Raw genomic sequence first — 22,306 nt, 5'->3', positions numbered from 1 at the left:
TGCATACTTGTGTTTGGTATTGTGGTAGGTTTTGTGATTGTGGTTTGAAAAAAATTATTTTATAAAAAGTACTTTTGGTTGAGGTTGATTTTGTATTGATATAAGTTTGGTTAAAACTGTGGTTAAAATTAAGATTAAACAAAAAATAATTTAATGTGTTTGGTTAAGAATGTTTTTTAAATTGAGGCAATAAAATAACTATATATATGTAACACCCTGTAATTTAGTACATTCATAAAAGAGCTTTGAGCCTTAACTTTTAAAAAAAATGGATATTTTTTTTTTCATCCACCGAACTTATCCGAGAGTTGCCAAAATTTCCACTGAAATTTCGGCAGAGTTTCCTTTATACCTGGAGGTCCCAAGTTATCGACAATCATCCTGTATAGTTATACTCATTTCTCAATCATATCATAATCATGTAGAACCTTAACAACACATCATTCATGGTACATGCCTCACATTTCGCATGCTCATTTCTTTCCCATTAACACACATAATTCATAACAATTGCAAGTAAACAAACTAAGATTACAAATACATAATAATACATTTTTATGTCCGACACTTAATGTAAAAGGAGTACTATTACATATTAAGTCATTTAGTTCCTTAAAGACAAAATACATTAATGTTCATCTTCTTATTCAATCATACAAAAGGAGACTAGAGGACCTAAAACGCTACTCCTGGCGTGAATCTGAAGGACCTGCAATTTCATAATGTATATAATAAATATAGCATAAAAGGAAAATCACACAATACATGCACAAGTAATTAAACATATATTCAACGATATGCAATCATAGTTCCTTGAAATTCTCATTTATCCTTCCATTATTACGTCTCTATTCATCCTTCCTAGAATCATTCAACATTTTCATTTTGTGTCTTGTTTCACCTCACGAGCGCATTTAATCCATTATAATATCTACCATGTGATTTCTCTCCCTCTTACTCTATCTCTTTATATCAATTTCAATCCCAACATCTATTATACCCATTATGGCTTTTCCATATAAGTTGTCAAACTCGTCATGATTTCGGTCCAATTTTAGTTTATAAATATATTCAACTTACAAATTTCTTGTGCCCATTTCGACACATTCCAATGTTTCTTTAGATTTTCAGTAAAATCTCTCATTATCATGGAACCTGCCATCATTTTCACAATATTCACATCCGATCCATCTTCAAATAATATGAATACCATACATACATCATTCTCTTTAATTCATCAACCTAATCTCATTTGACCACTATAATTAAGGCCAAATTTCATTATCTATCACTATTATTGGCATTTTATTACACTAGTATAATTATCACCAAATTCTTATCATGCCAGCAACAACACGAAACCTTACTACAACATATTTACATTATTAGTCATAATTTCTTTGACATCCTCCATGTGCGCAGGACATGATTCTCAAATTATATCAATTACAATTCATTAATTAATTTAAAATACAACATATATATATAGCATTGCATTCCTTAAGTGTATAACACCTACCATGGTTAATGAACTTCTATTCTCACGTCCCAAGCGATACGATATTTGCCTCCATCCTTCACAAGAATTAGATCTTCATCAGTTTCTCTCTCTCTTTTTTCTTCAATAATCCATACCATAAACATAAATTACCATTTTTGTTTAACAATTAGGTATCGTCCAACATTCCATTTATAATCTGACAAGTCAGTCATCCTGACAATATTAACACCACACAAGTAAGTTTAACTCAAGTTGTATATTCCGGTCATTAGAAAACAAAACTAATGCCACTAGCCCATCACCGGGTAACTATTTCCTCCGCCCATCTTATTCCATAATTTCCAATCAATATCCGCCTCTTCAAGGCCGAATGAATAATCATATCAAGATGTCAATCCCCATTTCATTAATATTTTTAATTATTCCCTATCGGAAATATCATTATAATACCTCTCCCCTAAAACTTGGAAGGGAATGCTGACACTAATAAATTTTCATTAGTGTTATTAGTCTCCCATATCAGGATCGGCTAATCAAGTTCATTGTAAACATCAAAATTAATACCACTGATTGATGTTGTCGACTATTTCTAACATGAAATAGCCAATCAGATTTTTCTTTCCATAATATCTAGGAATATTTCCGGAAATATTGATGTCAAGATTCTTGACACCATTAGCTTTCACTTCAGGAATAGCTAGTCAGGTTTCATGTGATTGCCGATATCAACAACACCGGTCGATATCATTAACTATTCTCACCCAAATAGTTAATCAAATTCAGTATCCCTCATTTTCAGGGATGATTATGCAGATGGATGATTATGCCGATGTTAGTAAACCTTACTAACATCATTAGCCTCCGCATTCGGGACCGGCTAATCAAGTTTCGTGTGATTGCCGATATTGACAGCACCGGTCAATATCATTAACTATTCTCACCCGAATAGTTAATCAAGTTCAGTATCCCTCGTTTTCAGGGATGATTATGCCGATGTTAGTAAACCTTACTAACATCATTAGCCTCCGCATTCGGGACCGGCTAATCAAGTTTCGTGTGATTGCCGATATTGACAGCACCGGTCAATATCATTAACTATTCTCACCTGAATAGTTAATCAAGTTCAGTATCCCTCGTTTTCAGGGATGATTATGCCGATGTTAGCAAACCTTACTAACATCATTAGCCTCCGCATTCGGGACTGGCTAATCAAGTTCGAGGAATGATCATCAACGAAGTCTATTAGTGTAATCCATATTCTTAACCCAGTCAAGTACTCAAATCCATTTTTAATTTCTCGTTTATTTCACTTTATCCTCTCTCTTTGTGGTTTCACCCATAGACGCAAAGACCAAGAATTTAATAAGTTAGTAAATTAACGCTACGTAAAAAGTGTAGGTATAGAACACCTACCAGCTGCAGAAGCTCAACTCGCTCTTCCTTGTTGTTGTGCCCCTCTTGCAGTCCCTCCTTAAGCTCCTAATATACGAGCTCCTGAGAAGTCGAGTGAATGCTTCTCCTACATTTTTAATATAACATCCTGAATCATTATTGAATCTTCCCGATTTATTCATAATATTCATAAATTCACAAAATCGAATACTTCCGTAAACAATTTCCATGAATGTATTTTATTTTCTTACTTGTCATTTAAATTCATTTACATTAGAATTTATTTACACTAACATTAAACGCCCATTTAATTCAATTTTTCATCGATGATCTTCAATGTCCAAAGGGCATGACTTTTCGTCACCGATTTTCTTTTGTCCCAAGACATTTAATCTATCACCAAACAATGTAATTTAACTTAAATTTCATCAATGACTACACATGCCAAATTTTTCCAAAAGCACACTCAAAATGATTCCTTATATCATAATTCAACTTACAACATGATTTCCCATTCTAACACAACCAAAGTATTAGTCAATCACTATTCTTTATAGAATTTAACTATATCATCACTTATCAACACATCAAACATGACTCAAACATAACACAAACACAACCATCATCATTAAACCCATTGCCATTATCCTTAGTCCCAAAACATACTTTTTATGCTAAACCTCGTATTCTCATTCAATATTTCTCAAACCAAACTTAAAACATCATTCTGTAAATTTAGAATTCAATAAATCCAAACGGTGGAATTATACATCATCATCATTAGAATAACATATCCAAAATTAACATACATCCAACGGTTAAACCTCCCGATATCAGAACAATACTGGACTGACCTGAAATTTGGAGACCTGCTGTTCGGGAAGTATAATTTATGGTAGGAGTGTTCTTTTCCGATCCAAACCGTTCAGAATTTATATAACATCTGGATGAATAACATATCCAAAATCCAGACCAATCCAACGGTGAAACGATGATATAACGGCCGACGAACAAAGCTGTCTTGAAGGGTGATTTTCCAGAAATGTTCCTCCGGTGACAGCCCTCAAACGAAATCTGATATTTGCAATCCCTCCAGTCAGAATGTAGGTGACATTGAGTATAATAACATATCCAAAATTCAATCTAATCCAACGGTGCAAAGTCAAAATATGGCTGCCGAAGTTCCTGCCCTGTTGCAATCCCAAAACCCATAGTTTCAAATCAATTTATTCCTTCTATTTTTCAGCAAATCAAGCCATTATCATGCAATTAATCTTGAAATTCACATGAACAATTACTCCCCCAAAATATTTACATGAACCCTAGAATTTTAAACTTGGAGGTTTTCTTCTCCTCATGCAAGAACAAGAGAGAAAAACGAAATTACTAAAGGGTATGTTGCTTACCTTTGCTACTTTAACTTATTTCAATGAATTCTTGCAAAAATTTACAAAAATCATGTCCTCCTCTTCCAATTTCCAGCTTCTTCTCTTTGTTTCTCTCAAGCTCTATAACTCTCTAAGTTGTCATTTAATTTGTTTTCTTGGATATAATCCTCCTAAGCACACTCCCTTTTGATTTAGCTTGAAGAAATGAAGAGAAAATGAAGAAAATGGGACAAAACAAATGGTCTCCCTCCTGTTTTTCCATTTGCAGAGGACGTGCTATGTTTTTGAAGAGAGGAGAGGAGAGTATTTGTTTTGATAAAATTACAAAAATACCCTTATTAATGCCCCTTGTGTCATCTTCTTCAATTTACCTGATTTTCAGTGCTCTCGTAAATCCTTCCCAGACTCCGATTGACACGAAATTTGAACCTAATATAAAATAATATGTTTGGAGATTCCTTATAAAATTTCAGCCCGATCCAACGGTCGGATTGAGATATATCATCGATACCGTAAAACTAGACAATCAATGTCTTTTACGCTAAAATCTGAATTTCATGCATTAATTTATTTACTTAGATCCTCGTGACATTTCCCCTTAATTTATACTCAATAAATTCAATTTACCACATTTATCATTAATTTGTCAAAATACGTGTTTTGACCGGGGTTTACATATCTTCTGGTTTTTTTTTTTCTTATTCTTTTATCCATTAAAACTCGTCACTAGTTTCGCTAACGTTACAAGTTTTAAACTAAAAATCATGACTCTCTTTTCGACTTCAACAATATCTTTAAATTTGTTTATGGAGATCATTCTCTCTCTCACATGACACATTTATTGTCATTCCTACTATTTATTCATTTCTTTCATACCGAATATCCATTACTCATCGAAATGTCATTACTTCGATCCTATGTGTTGTTTTTTTTTTATTATTATTATTATTTATTTTTATTTACGGGGGTTTACAATATATATATATATATATATATATATATATATGTTTTTAAATTTAAATATTATAGATTTAACTACTCCTATCACATCATGAAATAAATAATACTTTATATAAAATATTTTTTATTGTTTCATTAAACTATCTACAATTCCATTACGTACAAGATTCATCTGACAAGAACTATAGTTTTCATGATTTTTCAAGCATGCAATAAAATTAGATAAAATATTATTAGGAATAAAATTGAGATTACAGTGCGAGTGAATTTAATTCAATCTACACTAGTTTTTCGGCTAAAAAAACATATTGTTCACATGACAGTGCGAGTGAATTTATAATTTATTGCACTGGTTTGTCGAAGAAAAAAACACAGTTCACGTTAACGGGAACAGTGCGAGTGAATTTATAATTCACTGCACTGGTTTTTTGGAAAAAAAACACTGTTCACGTTAACGTGAACAGTGCGAGTGAATTTATAATTCACTGCATTGGTTTTTCGAGGAAAAAAAAATTGTTTACTTAAAAAAATAAACCGTGCAAAGTAGAAAGCAGTCGGGAACTGCTTTGATAAAACCTGCGTTTGAAACGCGAAATACATTGGGCCCCATCAAAAATAATTTGCATTTTTAACTTTACCCGATAATTGTTTGGCTGTGATTGCTTCAAACACATTCATCATTTGTAGTAGGTTAATTAAACTACTCCGAGGGTTATTACATTAGTTTACGAAATTTGGCATCATTTCCTAACTTATCACGTCAAGAAAAGTATGATAGGTGGATAAAGCTTTTCTATAATATTCTAAAATATTATCTATAACTAAAAGAATTCAGTCTTTCATTATGAATTGCACTATATAATCCATAGTGAACGGCCGATGCTTTTCGGTTATGGATTGGTTTTTTTTGTTTTTTCCTTTTCAATTAATTTTTTTAATTAATTTTGTTAATATTAAATTTTTTTTCTATTTAGTTATCACACTCTCATGACACAAATCCCATGTTTGGTGGGTTAACCCAGTTGATTTAGATTTTTTTTCTTAATTAGTTTTTTTCTTCCAATTTTATCTTTTAATATCGATTTGATTGAGAATTAAAATTCATGATTTGTTTTGTTTATTTTTCATTAGATTATCATGATCTCATGAGGGGATTTTATTGTACCCCTCTTCGCAAAGCACTATTTATTGGAATAGTGCTTTGCTTTGTTTTTTTTCTTTTATTTTCCTTTTCAATTATTTTTTTGTTTAATTTTATTCTTTAATATTAATTTTTTTTCTATTTAGTTATCGCACTTTCATGATACGGCCTTGCAGCTAGATCCACACCTAAGGCTCTTGGATCTGGTGTTGCAGTCAGACCAAAGGTTCATGGGCCTGACGTCGCAGCCAGACTCACTTAAACTTGGATCATGCATGTTTAATATTACTATCAATATTAAAAATATTATTATTTGCATCATGAATATTATTATAATGAATATTGCTATTATAATAATTAATAAATTTGAAAAAATATTATTAATATTAGAAAATAACCATGATTTGATTTGAATGATAAAATTAAAAACTATAAGAACTTGGATCAAACATGTTTAATATTATTATTACAAATATTATTATTGTCATTATTATTTATATTATTAATAAATTTGAAAAAAATATTTTTACTATAAAAAAAAACCTTACATTTGATTTGAAAGGTAAAATAAAAAATTATTGTTGTTGTTGTTGTTATCGTTGTCGTCGTCGTCGTTGTTGCTATTCTTATTATTATTATGATTATTAGTGTCATTCTTATTCTTAATATGGTTTTAATTTTTATTATGATTAAAAAAAATATTATTACCATTGAAGAAAAACCATAAATTTGATTTGAAATGATTAAAAACTATAAGAACTTAGGTCGGATAAGTTTAATATTATTATTATTATTATTATTATTATTATTATTATTAGGAGAACCAGACCCTAGAAACTTAGGTCTGGCTGGGTCATCAGAACCGAGTTTATAATCACTAGTATTATTCTTATTGTTATCATTATCATTAATAATTTTTTTAAAAAATATTATTACTATAAAAAAAAAACCTTAAATTTGATTTCAAGGGATAAAAAACTATAAGAACTTGGGTTAGACAAGTTTAATATTATTATTAATATTGAAAATATTATTATTTGTATAATAAATACTACTATTGGTATTATAATTAATATTATAAATATTATTCTTGGGTCAGGCGTTGCAACCAGGCCTAGGACTCTTGGGTCTAGCTTTATAAATAGACCTAACGCTCTTGGATCTTAGCTTTTTTTGATATTTTTTTATGTCTTTACTATAAGAACTGGAATAACCCAGCTTCTTCATTGCTTGTGTGAAGAGTGAAAGAGTTGCCTTTTTTATTTTCTTTTTAAATTTCATCTTTTATTTTTTTTATCGAAGTATTTTAGGCTATTTATTTTTTTAATTTCATCTTTAAACATCTCATTGATTTTGAACTGGTTTTATAATTTTTTTTGTTTGCTTCCTATAAAGTTATCGTAATCTCAAACAAATATCACAATATTTGGTTAGTGCTCATTAATTTTATGAGCATCTATTTTTGTTATTATATCATTAGGTAAGAAATAGTAAAAAAAAAATATATTTAAACCCAATAGAGTCCATGATCCAGGTTGTTGGTTTGACAGGTTAAACAGCAAAGCCAGAGTCGATCAACAATATCACAATCTAAATACTGAAAAAAAGGATGTCATCTTAAATTTGTTTTAAAGCCAAACCAGCCTTTTTATTGGTTTTTCATATTGCCTTCGGACCCACCAAGTTGATTAGGTCACGTTAGAAAAACTACCACATCAATTAATTTTAAATCTGGGCTAAATAATGAGTCAGGTTGGGAGGTTTCAAAGTTGGGCCGGGCCCCATTTTTTTCTTTGATTGAATCTTTTTTTCCTTTTATTTTTCAATCTTGTCTTTTAATATGTGGTTGATTTTGAATTGGTCTTTATAATTTATTTTAGTTCACTTTGTATGAGGTTATTACTATCTCAAATAAATATCATGGTATTTGATTGGTGCTTAACTTTGCTGGAGATGATTTTTGTTATCATATTTTTAAGCAAAAAATAATTTTAAAAAACAAAACGGTTAAACCTAGTGGAGTTCATGATCCAGGTTAAGGGTTTCGTGGGTTAAGACGTGAAGCTTGGGTCGATCCAATATGTCATCGTCTTAATATTAGAAAAATAAAATAAAATAAAAGATATCATCTTGAAACTTTTTTAAAAGCCAAAACATGTTGTTAGTCCTATCTCTATTTTTTCTCGTTTAATAAATCATTATTTAAGTTTGTCAAGTATTTCTATAGTTATCAAGCATTTATGACAGGAATTGAGAATAAATTGGTTTGAAATACTCAACACTCATTGTATTTATGTGAGCTGTTAAAGTTGAGGTTTCTGTGACTTGTGCTCGATTAAAAGATAATTAATAGCATGCCACTGCTTTTTATCCATCCAGTGCCGTTGTGAATTTATTGGATCTTGGAACAAAAACTTGATGGCCGGATGTTATGAAACTACTAACCATTAATGGAAGAAATTATCATAGATCTAAGCCAATATATCTCAATCAAACAATAATGATTTGGGTTATCCTTCATTAACTCACGTCTAATGTCCCCACCATCTTCTCTTTAACAGCATCACATATTCCAAAGGCAGAGCTCTGGTTTGCAAATTATAACTTACTATACTTTTTATTCATCTAGTTAGGACTGGTTTTTGTTAGCTAGCCATCCCATCTACTTTGTGGATGGGTGTATCGATCGGCAAGGTCCTCAATATGCAACCAGGTTAGGTAATGACATATTTCTATTTGGTTTGGTATATATGACTTATTTCTACAAGTATGTAACCAAGTGTGGGCCAAATTAAGAAGTACATGATTTGGTCAATGAGTTGCCATAATGATACACAAGGGAATGATGAAGTTTAGAATGAATGAAAGGAGGATTAGGATACATTATAAAAATGGTCCAATTTTATCAAAGAAAAATTGACAAGTTACGTGGATTAATAGAGAAAAGCAATTGAATTTGTGCATCCTTAGAATTAGAAAAAATGAAGATTATGTGTGGTAACTTATAGTTTTCCTTACTTAAAAGAGGCTAATAAAGAAAAAGGGGACAATCAAACATAATAACAACCGAACATGTAATTGTCATGCGTGCTAGTAGTGTTTTCGCCAAGCCTTGACTATCCATTGTCTAGACTCATCATCAACCTCTACTGTCGATTCTATCTACACTGTTGATTTCGATAGTACTGTCCTAAAAACTGTCATTGCCCACTGTGTTGTCTGTACCCCCGACAAATTTACTACCAGAAATTTGCTAAATAGCAACGAATTTACCTACAAAATATGTTTATCGGTAATTTGAAGTCGAAATTACCGACGGATACATTTCCGTCCGTAATTCAGTCGGTAACTACCGACGGAAACTTTTCCGTCCGTAATTCAGTCGGTAACTCCCGACTGAATTACGGACGGAAAAGTTTCCGAATTAAAAAAAAACGGGTCGCTTACGTGGAGGTTTTGGCGGGTTATTTTTTCCGACGGAATCACCGATGGATTCAAAACGACAGCCCGTACAGTGACGTGACCGGTTCGCCGTTTAAATTGCCGACGGACTCACCGAGGGATTTGAAATGGCAGATCCGTACGGTGACGTGTCGATGTTTTTGTCAGAATCACCGACGTAATCACCGACGAAGTTTCCGTCGGAAAAAGTTAATATATGACAGCTCTGCCGACCCTCTCCTCCCCTATTTCTCCTTCTTTTTCCTAATCCCAACTCTCCCCATCTACAAACAACCAGCCCCCCCTCCCCAAAAAAAAAAAATCTCCCTCATATCAGCAATGTCAACAAGTTTATTACACATACACCCCTTCATTTAGAAAGGATTGATCAAGAGTGGATTGGTTGTCCGTTTTAAAAACAAAACCCCGGGGTCGTGTCGAGGTTGTTCAGGATGAGAACGAAGACACAAGTGTGCGAGATGAAGTCTTTCAAGTTAGTGAGTTGGTTGAACCATATCGAGTTGCTCCTTCGATTGAATTGGAAGAAAATTCAAATTTTCGTGTTTTCGATGATAGTCTTGTTGATGTTGACGCAGAGGAGTTGAATTTTGTTTTGAGCTCTAGCGGACAAGCAAATGTTGATGAAGAAGATGATATCCATATTGAAGATTGCGATGAAGGTGATGACAATTCAATTGATGACGAAGAAAAAGAAAATTCTAACTAACTACCAAAATGAAGCCCTGTGTAAAACCTTTTTTTTCATGTAATTGAGATTATGGATGATATATTTTGAAACACCAAATATTTATTACTTGAAATAATTACTTGAAATGCCACAATTACGAAATAATTACTTGAAATAATTATAGATCATGGATGATATATTTTGTAACACGAAATAATTACTTGAAATGTCACATTCACCGACGTCCATACCGACGGACTAAGTCCGTCGGCATTTCACAGAGAGTTCGAAAATAATTACTTGAAATGCCACAATCACCGACGTCCATACCGACGGATATAAGTCCGTCGGCATTTCACAGAGAGTTCGAAAATAATTACTTGAAATGCCATAATCACCGACCCTAATACCGATGGATTTATATCCGTCGGTAAGTTGTCGGCGGGTCAAGTTTACCAACAAAAATATCACTAGTACGCAAGTTGTCCCCTATCCATATAAAAAGGGGACCATTTTTTATTTGCATCTTCGGCTTGCTGGTGTGCTAGCGTTTGTTGATCGATCTTGATATTTTTGGGCTCTAATTTGTAGGTTAGTCTTTCCTTGATTTGTGCAATGGAGTGATTGTCCATGAAATGCGTTTCGGCAAGTTATGCAGATATATTGTTGTTTGTGTTGGGAGGGGTGCTTACTATACTTTTTATTCATCTAGTTAGGACTGGTTTTTGTTAGCTAGCCATCCCATCTACTTTGTGGATGGGTGTATCGATCGGCAAGGTCCTCAATATGCAACCAGGTTAGGTAATGACATATTTCTATTTGGTTTGGTATATATGACTTATTTCTACAAGTATGTAACCAAGTGTGGGCCAAATTAAGAAGTACATGATTTGGTCATTGAGTTGCCATAATGATACACAAGGGAATGATGAAGTTTAGAATGAATGAAAGGAGGATTAGGATGCATTATAAAAATGGTCCAATTTTATCAAAGAAAAATTATGGACTAATAGAGAAAGCAATTGAAGTTGTGCATGAAGATGATGTGTGGTTTTCTATCGTTTTCTACCTAGTACTTGGTGGTTTGCCATAAATTTAAAAGAGGCTAAGAAAGAAAAAGGAGATAATAAAACATAATAACAACCAAACAACCCAATAACAATTGCACTGCATTTCAATCAAGTTTGCAAAAACTTCACATCAGCTACTAGGTAGTAATTAATCAGCAGGCAAGTAACTTGTTGGCTTGTAATTAGTAGGTTTGTAATCTAGTAAGCTTGGAATATTCATTATTATGAAATCTAGAAAACACCAAAAATATTAGTTCATGCTTTTTTGTCAAGGCATTTCAGTTCGTGGTTGTAATCAAACCAAAGATCATTCAATGAGTATAAGTTCTTTAATCTTGAATTATTAAAGTTCCTATTTACATTCATAGCATTAAAAATATTTCATTACTTCTCATTAATTAAATTATGTTATGACATTGCTATAAGTCTAGAATTACAAATCTAGAGTTCTGGTGAAGGTCTAGAATATAAATTTCATAAATTAGACTTAGTAACCAAACTTGAGATAAAATTAAAGTCCTTTTAATTGAGGTAGACACAAAAGAACCTACAAAATAATTGGCAACCTCACTAGGAGTGCCATATTTGTTCTTTGAAACTATGGCACTAAAAATATTAATATTAGCGGAAAATGTAGAAGAAATAGAAGAATTAGTTGATCTCTTTATTAAAAAAATAAATAAATAATCAATCCTTTAAGGGGAAGAAATATAAAATGAAAAAGGAAACAAGTTTATGACTATAGAAGAGAGATATTTACTCTTTGAACGGAGAGTGGATGATGCAAATAAGATACTCGAAGAGAGGTATAAATATCTTTTTGAAAAACCTAAGAAGAAATATAGAATCGATATAAAAATGATTGAATATCATTTAAATATAATTGTAGTAATGAAGAGATTAAATCATGTCATTTCAGAGTCTAATGTTAGAAAAATAAAAAATTCGTGAAATAAGTTTGGACCATAAAGTAGGAAAATTACAAAATATGAAGAGAGGTATAAATGTTTTTATGAAAAAACTAAAAAGAAATATAGAATCAATATAAAAATAATTGACTATCATTTAAATATAATTGCAGCAATGAATGAGTGATTAACTCATGCTATTCTAGAGTCTAATGTTAGAAAAAGAAGAAATGTAAAATAAGTTTGGAGCATGAAGTAGGAAAATTACAAAACATGAATAAATAATATTATAAGAGAATGATTAAGGCTATTAAATATGTCAATGCAAAATTAAACACCAAAATAAAAAAAGGGAAATGATGAAGTGATTTTTTATTTAATTATAGTATGTTGGAGACAGTGAATAATATTTCTAAATAAATGGTAGTTAAAATTAAAAACCATTTAGATGAGAAAGTTGAAAAAGAATAAAATCATTGGAAGTATGATCATAAACAAAATGGGAAGCCTTTAATAATAGAGGAAGCCGAGAGTAGTTCAAAAAATAAATTTATTAATTGTAAGAGTTCATCACTAAAAGATATAGATGAGATTATGATTCCAAATAACCTCGAAATAAATGGACTTCCAAATAAAATTAATCCAGAGTATATTCTAGGTATAATGAAATGAGCTTATAGACTTAGATTTTAACAAATACATAGGCCAATATATAGAAAACCATATTTAGATTACATTGATAGAATATATATTTATCCTAATAATTTCAAGTTTCCAAAGTTTACTTTATTTAATGGCTAAAGAACTGTGTTTGCTAGAGAACATATAGCAAGATTTTTTTGCCAATGTAAGAACGTATTTGATTCTGACTTTTTAAAATTAATATCATTTTCAAATTCTTTAGCTGGAGATGCTTTTACTTGGTTTATAAATTTGCCGCCAAATTCAGTCCAGAGTTGGAATGATATGTAAACAGTAATCCAAGCTCGCATCTCTATAACAGAATCATAATTTGTTTTGGCTAATTTGGTGAAATTGAAGCAATATCCTGAACAAATTGTTAAATGATATTTAGATAGGTTCATGATGCGATCTTGGCTATGACATCAAAGAATTCATTAGGAGTGTCTATATAGTCTATTTTAAGGTTTAAAACGAAGTGGATCCAAGAGAAGTTTGATGGGTTAAGTCAAGAGGTTTAAGTTCATGATATAATTTTTATTTGGGCTAGAAATTATATTAGCAATACTTTCGTTTTTTTTATCACATTGAAAAAAAATAGATCTAATATTTTTTTAACATTAAAATTAATTGTATCGGACTCGCAGCTTAGCTCATGCTAATTATGTAACAAAAGTAAATGTCTTCGTCATCATTTGTAGTGGGTTAATTAAACTACTACGAGGGTTATTACATTAGTTTACGAAATTTGGCATCATTTCGTAACCGATCATACCGATCACGTCAAGAGAAGTCTGACAGGTGGACAAAGCTTTTCTATGATTGTACTAAATATTCTAATTATTCCATTTGTCAAGCTTTTTTTTCTAAACAGACTGCGGAAGAGTTGCGTGTTGTGTCATATAACCTATTATTCTTTTGACTATTTTCATGATAGCTCTATTGATTGAAAAATTAAAGTTCAAATTAAATGTTTTTAACTTGATTTTATACTAAAATATTTAAAAAATAATCTAGAAATGTTAATATAGTCATTTACAACTACAAATGACATCTTCCTTTATTTCTTTGTTGTAGTTTATAAGAGTATGTTTGTTTTTGTATTATTTTTTTATAATTTTTTTTATTTTAAATAAAATTTTTAATAATTTTATATTATTTTAATGTAATGATATTAGAAAGAATTTTTTTAAAATTTTTTTAATATAATTTTAAATAAAAATCACTTTATAAACAACTAATATCACAATTTTAAAAAATAACTTATTGATTTATGCGTCAATCAATTGATTTAAGATGAAATGATTGATTGTTTGATTTTTTTATGTGGTTTTTTATATTTTAAAATGGGTTTTGATTATTTTTTTTGTATAATAGCTGTTGTATTTTAAACAAATAAAATATAAATTTGGCAATTAAAATAAATAAAATTAAAAATAAATCATTCAAAAAAAAAATGAAACGTTAAACACAAAATCTGCGGTTTTGTTTTAGTAATGACATAATTATATTTTTCTCTATTAATAGATTGTTGTAGCAATAAATACCACATTTATAAAAAAACAATACAGAGAAGAGATTATTAATTCGTATTAATAAAATTAAAGATGAGGGAATCCTTGAGATAACTAATGGAGGGGTTACAATATTGCAAACAAAGTTTTAGGGACCACAGTAAGAAAATATAAAGTATTGGAGTTTAGTTTTTATTGAATAATTTTTACATTGTGGATTTAACTTTGCAAACTGACATGCTATGACCCCTTTTTGTCTGGTGAAACATGTTTCTTTTAAGGGTGTGTTAGTTTTCTGGAAAATGACAGGTTACTTTTTAAATTTTCCCGTGTTTGTTTGTTATTATAAAAGTTGATCAACGAAAAATACTTTCCAGTCAAAGAAAAATTTGGCTTGGTTTCCAGAAAAGTGTTTTCCTTTTATTTTGGGCTGGAAAACAATTTCTCGAAGTTGTGAAAAATTTAGAAATGTCATATTATTTGCTGATTATATCAAATTTGGTCCTCAAACTTTTGATTGCTATATATATTTTGTTTTGAATATTTGTTTTTCAATTTCATCCCTTAGAATTTAATTTTTATATTAACTTTGATCCTCATTTTTATAATTGTTATTTGCTTTTCCCTTATTATTTTTTAATTGAAATTTTTTATCTATCAAATATGGTCCTCATTCTTTTGATTGTTACTTATTTTATTTGAAATAATTTATGAAATGGTAATTATTATTATTTTAATTTCTTCATCTTTTAATTTTTTTTTATTTTTTAGATTTGATCTCTATTATTTTCATTATTATTTATTTTATTTGAGATAATTTATGAAATTATATATTTTTTTCAATTTCATTCTCATTCAACTTTTTAATTTGTAAGATTTGTTCCTCATTATTTTAATAAACTTGAAAAAAATTAAACATTAATAAGTTATTTTCCAGTTCATTTTCCATTACATAACCAAACACTAGAAAGTGTTTCCAACTTATTTTTCATTACACTACCAAACATTGAAAAATAATTCACTTTTTCGGAATTCACTTTCCAAATAGAAACTACTTTTCAGCAAAAAAAAAAAAAAAGGGCTAAAATACAACTAGATTCTTGATATCATTTAAAAGAAAATACAAAAAAGAGAAACAAAAGCATTACAAGTGTGTTTTTTTTAGAAAATAAAAATCAAACATCTAAACAACATAATTTCTTCTAAAACACTAAAACTATTACATGTCGATCGCGTCAGACAACCTATTACTCTTTTGATTATTTTCATGTTAGCTCTAATGAGTTCAAGTTAAATGTTTTTATATTTAAATATCTAAAAAATATTATAGAAATGTTAAAAAACTCATTTACAACTACAACACAATCTCTAATGAATGTATTAGTTAAACATTGTTCTTACTCTAATGACTGTATTAGTTACACATTGTTCTTACGACATTTTCTTTTATTTTTTTGTTATAGTTTACAAGAATAGTTTGTTTTTGTGTTATTTTTTTTTCAGTATTCTCGATTAAATCAGTTTTTCAGTTTTTTGTTACACCTCTAATAAAAAGATTACTTCATTGTCAACTATTTCATCCAATCTTCCATTATAAATACTTTTGAAGCCGAATATTCATAAACCCATCCGGTTTCTTCTATCTAAAATTGATCGACATCCTCAAAAAACATTATGGCATCTTCTATAGAAAACCACGTCAGTCAAGTTGATGAAGCGAAAGATGAAAACTTTGGATATGCCATGCAACTAGCTTTGAGCTCAGTGCTACCCATGACTCTACACACGGCGATTCAGCTTGGCATCTTTGAGATCATAGCCAAAGCAGGTCCAGATGTCAAACTCTCTGCTGCAGATATCGCAGCCAAGTTGCCCACAGATAACCCCGATACACCAAAGATGGTGGACCGTATTCTAAGGCTCTTGGCTAGCCACCAAGTGCTTTGTTGTTTTGTCGATGGCTCGGAGAGGTTCTACAGTCTGGCTCCTGTGTCCATGTACTTTGTGCGCAACCAAAATGGTGTTTCTTTGGCCCCCTTCATGGCCTTGAATCATGAAAACGTCATCTTACAGAGCTGGTTTGTCACTCCCTATCTATTGTCACATTTTTTCTATTTAATTTTTGCTTGCTTCAATTTACTATAATAATATTAGTAAACATTGTACCTCTTATCATCATTTCTCTCCCCTATCTCTCTCTATTTTGTTGATAAGGGCAGCTAGCTAATCTCAATGTTTATCCGTTTCCTGCTAGGTCTCAACTAAAAGATGCAGTTCTTGAAGGAGGAGTTGCGTTTCACAGAGTCCATGGAGTACATGCCTTTGAGTACAATGGCTTGGACCCTAGGTTCAATCAGGTATTCAACACAGCAATGTACAACCAAACCACTGTTGTAAATGGAAATATGCTTGAGAAATACAATGGTTTCAAGAACCTGAAACAGCTGGTTGATATTGGTGGTGGCTTGGGACACACTATGAAGGCAGTAACGTCTAAATATCCCCAGATCAAGGGTATCAATTTCGACTTGCCACATGTTATAGAGCATGCGCCGGCCTATCCTGGTATGTTTTGTTCCTCCTCTCCTTACGTTTAATTCATGGTAATTGTTAAATTTTATTCTTTCTGGTTCCGCTGATACTTGCTCATGTTTCTGTCATTGATTAAGGTTAATCAAACACTGTGGGAAAATTAAATTGACAAATTGAGAGAATTTAGGAAAACATGATAACATGCTCCGTATTCATTAATGAATCTGCCTGAAACTTCAAACCTCGTATGACCAAAATCTGAAATTTGAGGTGCCACAATCTAAAACATGACAAGCCACACATATACTTTACCCATAAAAATGTTTTCAGTGAACCCAAAAGAAAAGAAGAGAAGTTTGCAGAGAATCACAGGCTTTACAGGATAAGGAAAAGACTAGACAATGAAAGACTTGGTCATAGATGTGGGAACTGGTTTCTCATGCAGGTGTGGAGCACGTGGGAGGAGATATGTTTGAAAGTGTTCCCAAAGGAGATGCCATTTTCCTGAAGGTACCAAAATTCTGACGGCATATAATCTACTTGCTCAATTTTAGACACCAAAATCACTAATAACGACTAATGGATATATAATCTTATAGTGGATACTCCATAATTGGAGTGATGATCACTGCTTGAAGTTGTTGAAGAACTGCTACAAAGCTATTCCAGAGGATGGGAAGGTAATTGTTATGGAATCAGTTCTTCCGATCACGGCCAAGACAAGCCCTGCTGCGAAAGCGATCTCGCAACTTGATGTACTGATGATGATGTCTCAAAACCCAGGAGGGAAAGAACGGACTGAAGATGAATTCATGGCCCTGGCCACTGCAGCTGGATTCCGTGGCATCAAATTTGAAACCTTTGTTTGTAATTTTTGGGTCATGGAGTTCTTCAAGTAGATTACTGCTTAAAATTGCATTTTGCAGAAATTGGAGTATGCATTACCAGTTTCTACCAGAATTGAAGCGTTCATGACTGCCCGTGTGGAACGATATTTATGGAATAAATAAAATAGCTGTTCATCAGCTTTTAGCATTCCCAAGATAGAAGTTTGATGAGCTACATGCTTTGCGAATAGATATTGTACTTTTGTTGCAACAATGCATTCCTATCCATGTATGAACGTAAAAAAAACTCCTCTCAATTAAGCCGTGTAAAAGAATTTATGAACAAATGAAATATACTAGAATTTCATACAAATTAATATGTTGAATAATAATAAGTGGTGATTGTGGATCCCAAATAATTATAAACGAGATGACATGCCCGCACGCTGCCGCGGGCTTATAAAATAAATGCACTTGACAGTGTTATAATTGTGAACAAACGCTAGATAAGTAATAGAAATTAAATGTATGATGGAGCAAATATTTCATGACGGGAAAAAAAGTTGTGTTGGTGATCAAAAACTTAGAGACTGAACAAAATGATTTGTAGCAATCTACAATATTTTGTAAGGAAAGATACAGTGCTTTCGCCACATGATTTAGCTTTTCAGTTAATAAAAAGAAAAAAAAATTACAAAGCTAAATTCTCTACCAACTTAATATTAAAAAAAAAAACCAACAAAGATAATTTTGGAAGGAGAAAAACCCATGAGAAAAAACGTTGTAGCAATTGACAATGTTCTGTGAGGAAAACTATAGCGCTTTTCCCAATAAAATAAAATAAAAAACCATTTAGAGAAATATTGTAGCAAGCCACGGTGTTTTGTGAGAAAAACTACAACGCTTTCCTCATATAATTTAGCTTTATTGTAATTATAATTCTTAACCAACTCAATATTCAAAAAAAAATCGACAAAGATAATTTTGGAAAATATCATAAAAAAATCACATGGAAAAACACTGCAACAATTCACAGTGTTTTAAAGAAAAAAATTACAAAGCTAAATTCTTAATCAGCTCGATATTTAAAAAAAAATCGACATAGATAATTTTAGAAGAAAAAAATAACAAAACAAACACCAAAAAAAGAAAAAACAAATCATTCTGGAAACACTGTAGCAATTCACAGTGTTTTGTGATGAAAGCTACAGTGCTTCCCCACATGATTTAGCCTTATTTGTAATGACTTGTAATTGTAATTCACAAACAACTCAATATTAAAAAAATAAAATTGAAAAAGATATTTTGAGAAAAATTATAACAAAAATAAAACCATGCGGAGAGACACTGTAGCAATCCATAATGTTTTATGAGCAAAGCTACAATGCTTTCCCCACATGATTAAGCTTTATTACAAAGTTAAATTCTAACCAACTCAATATTAAAAAAAATAAAATCGACGAAGATAATTTTGGAAAAAAAAATTACAAAAAAAGAAAACACAAAAGAAACTGGAAAAAAACCATGTGAGGAAAAACTGTATCAATCCATAGTGTTTTGTGAGGAAAAACTTGTATTTACTTGTAATTGCAATTCTTAACCAGCTTAATATTTAAAAAATAAAATTGATAAAGATAATTTTAGGGAAAAACATAACAAAAACAGGAAAAAATCATGTGGGAAAAAACACTGTAGCAATCAACAATAATTTTCGAGGAAAGTTACAGTGTTTTCCTCACATATTGTAACTGTAATTTTTAACCAGCTCCATATTAAAAAATAAAATAAAAAAAAGATAATTACGGAGAAAATCATAAAAAAAACCATGCGAAGAAACATTATAGCAACCAACAATGTTTTAAAGAAAAAAAATTACAAAACTCAACTCTCAATCAGCTCAATATTAAAAAAAAATCTACAAATATAATTTTGAAAAATAAAGAAATAAAATAGAAAAACTATGTGGAAAAACATTGCAGCAATCCACAGTATTTTAAAGAAAAAAATTACAAAGCAAAAATTTTAATAGGTTAATATTTAAAAAGTAAAATCAACAAAAATAATTTTGGAAAAAAAAAAGAAAAAATAGGAAAGTTGAAAAAAAAAGTAATTTTGAAAAAAAAAGAAAAAAAAGGGAAAAGTTAGCAAAAAAAAAAGAAGAGGAAAGCACTATGGAATACTGTTGTAATCCACAGTACTTTGTGTGTAGGGAAACAGTGATTCCCCCACACCATTTAAAGTATTGTATAATGATTGGTGTATATTATGAGTGTTACGTTTAGGCATTGGAACTAACTCTATACTAATAGCTGAAAGGAGTTTCATTGTTCATGAATCGTGATCTCTTTATTTTTTTTCTTTTCATTTTTTCTCTTGTTTTTTTAATTTCATTTCCATATTTTTTTATTGAATTCTTCTCTGACCTAATTTCATCATATAAAATTTTAAATTATTGTAGAAAGATAATATTTAAAGAGAGGACTGTAATGTAAAACATGAAAAAAAAATGCATGACCAATCTCAAAAGTCTTAAAATTTTGATTTTGATTCAAAAATTTATTTTATTTATTTTTTAATCCTTAGATTTAAGAAAAGAAAGAAAGAGTTGCTAGAAAATAGCGAAATAGAGAGAAAGTTGTTAATTAGTTACATTCCATACACAAAAATAAAAGCGATCATTCTGTCAATGAATTTTTCTTCTTGAGAATAGTTTAATGAAGATGGTATCTCCTTGTTTTTTAGATTAGATTGGGATTCATTTGTTTTTTTATTCGATTGGTTTTTATTTTTAGAGTGATTTTGGGGTGTTTTGAGATTGTTAAGTGCTCTTTTAAGGATCATATTATATTTAAAGGTGTTTTTAAGCAGAAAGAGTTGAAAATTAGGTTTTTAAGGCCCAAAAACTTATCCTAATTTTTTATCATCAAATATATTAGATGATGCAGGTCACCTATCATTAAGGTGACTTGTCGCTATTTAAAAAAAAACATTCTCAACTTAATAAATAAAAAACCTATAAATTTTCAATTATATTTAAACTTAGGTCTGGCTGGGTCATCAGAACCGAGTTTATAATCATTAGTATTATTCTTATTGTTATCATTATCATTAATAATTTTTTAAAAAAATATTATTACTATCGAAAAAAAAACCTTAAATTTGATTTCAAGGGATAAAAAACTATAAGAACTTGGGTCAGACAAGTTTAATATTATTATTAATATTTAGAATATTATTATTTGTATAATAAATATTACTATTGGTATTATTATAATTAATATTATAAATATTACTCTTGGGTTAGGCGTTGCAACGAGGTCCAGGACTCTTGGGTCTAGCTTTATAAATAGACCTAACGCTCTTGGATCTTAGCTTTTTTTGATATTTTTTTATGTCAAACAAATTAGCCCGCGGTGTAGCGCAGGCCACCTAACTAGTCTTTACTATAAGAACTGGAACAACCCAGCTTCTTCACTGCTTATGTGAAGAGTGAATGAGTTGCCTTTTTTATTTTCTTTTTAAATTTCATCTTTTATTTTTTTTATCGAAGTATTTTAGGCTATTTATTTTTTTAATTTCATCTTTAAACATCTCATTGATTTTGAACTGGTTTTATAATTTTTTTTGTTTGCTTCCTATAAAGTTATCGTAATCTCAAACAAATATCACAATATTTTGTTAGTGCTCATCAATATTATGAGCATCTATTTTTGTTATTATATCATTAGGTAAGAAATAGTTAAAAAAAATATTTAAACCCAATAGAGTCCATGATCCAGGTTGTTGGTTTGACAGGTTAAACAGCAAAGCCAAAGTCGATCAACAATATCACAATCTAAATACTGAAAAAAAGGATGTTATCTTAAATTTGTTTTAAAGCCAAACCAGCTTTTTTATTGGTTTTTTATATTGTCTTTGGACCCACCAAGTTGATTAGGTCACGTTAGAAAAACTACCACATCAATTAATTTTAAATCTGGGCTAAACAATGAGTCAGGTTGGGAGGTTTCAAAGTTGGGCCGGGCCCCATTTTTGCCTTTGTTTGCCTAATTCTTTCCAATTAATCTTCTAACAGCTTCACCACTTTCCTTCATTGCACCACTCTCTGTTATCACTACAGGGAAAAATTAACCACCAAAATAGTCTCATGGAACAATCAAGCTGTTAGTCCCATCTCTATTTTTTCTCGTTTAATAAATCATTATTTAAGTTTGTCAAGTATTTCTATAGTTATCAAGCATTTATGACAGGAATTGAGAATAA

The 22,306-nt window shown here is 30.5% G+C and overlaps 1 protein-coding gene and 1 long non-coding RNA gene across 5 annotated transcripts in view; one reads left to right on the top strand and one right to left on the bottom strand.

The window, feature by feature from the left end:
- Positions 1-22,306, top strand: part of LOC7487746 (caffeic acid 3-O-methyltransferase) — a 132,944-nt gene that overhangs the window by 87,858 nt on the left and 22,780 nt on the right. Inside the window, exons 1-4 of one of the 4 annotated variants that reach the window (XM_006386598.3) lie at positions 16,295-16,762; positions 16,939-17,249; positions 17,662-17,726; positions 17,816-18,251. The exons of 2 other annotated variants lie outside the window; for them this stretch is intronic. In XM_006386598.3, coding sequence (XP_006386660.3) covers positions 16,359-16,762; positions 16,939-17,249; positions 17,662-17,726; positions 17,816-18,115 — 1,080 coding nt within the window. In that variant the 5' untranslated portion in view covers positions 16,295-16,358 and the 3' untranslated portion in view covers positions 18,116-18,251. Of the gene's footprint in view, positions 1-16,292; positions 16,763-16,938; positions 17,250-17,661; positions 17,727-17,815; positions 18,252-22,306 lie in introns of those variants that run through there. One more of the 4 variants, XM_052450460.1, reaches the window with a different exon arrangement.
- LOC112325484 (uncharacterized) lies at positions 444-4,565 on the bottom strand. The gene is made up of 5 exons (XR_008058524.1): positions 4,300-4,565; positions 3,748-4,083; positions 2,915-3,020; positions 1,520-1,575; positions 444-709 (listed from the first exon to the last, which is right to left on the bottom strand). It is a non-coding gene; the product is annotated as an uncharacterized LOC112325484 (long non-coding RNA).

Source organism: Populus trichocarpa, chromosome 2 (genome assembly GCF_000002775.5).
Source record: "Populus trichocarpa isolate Nisqually-1 chromosome 2, P.trichocarpa_v4.1, whole genome shotgun sequence".
Classification (NCBI taxonomy): Eukaryota; Viridiplantae; Streptophyta; class Magnoliopsida; order Malpighiales; family Salicaceae; genus Populus; species Populus trichocarpa.
This window is presented reverse-complemented; position numbering and strand designations above follow the sequence as displayed.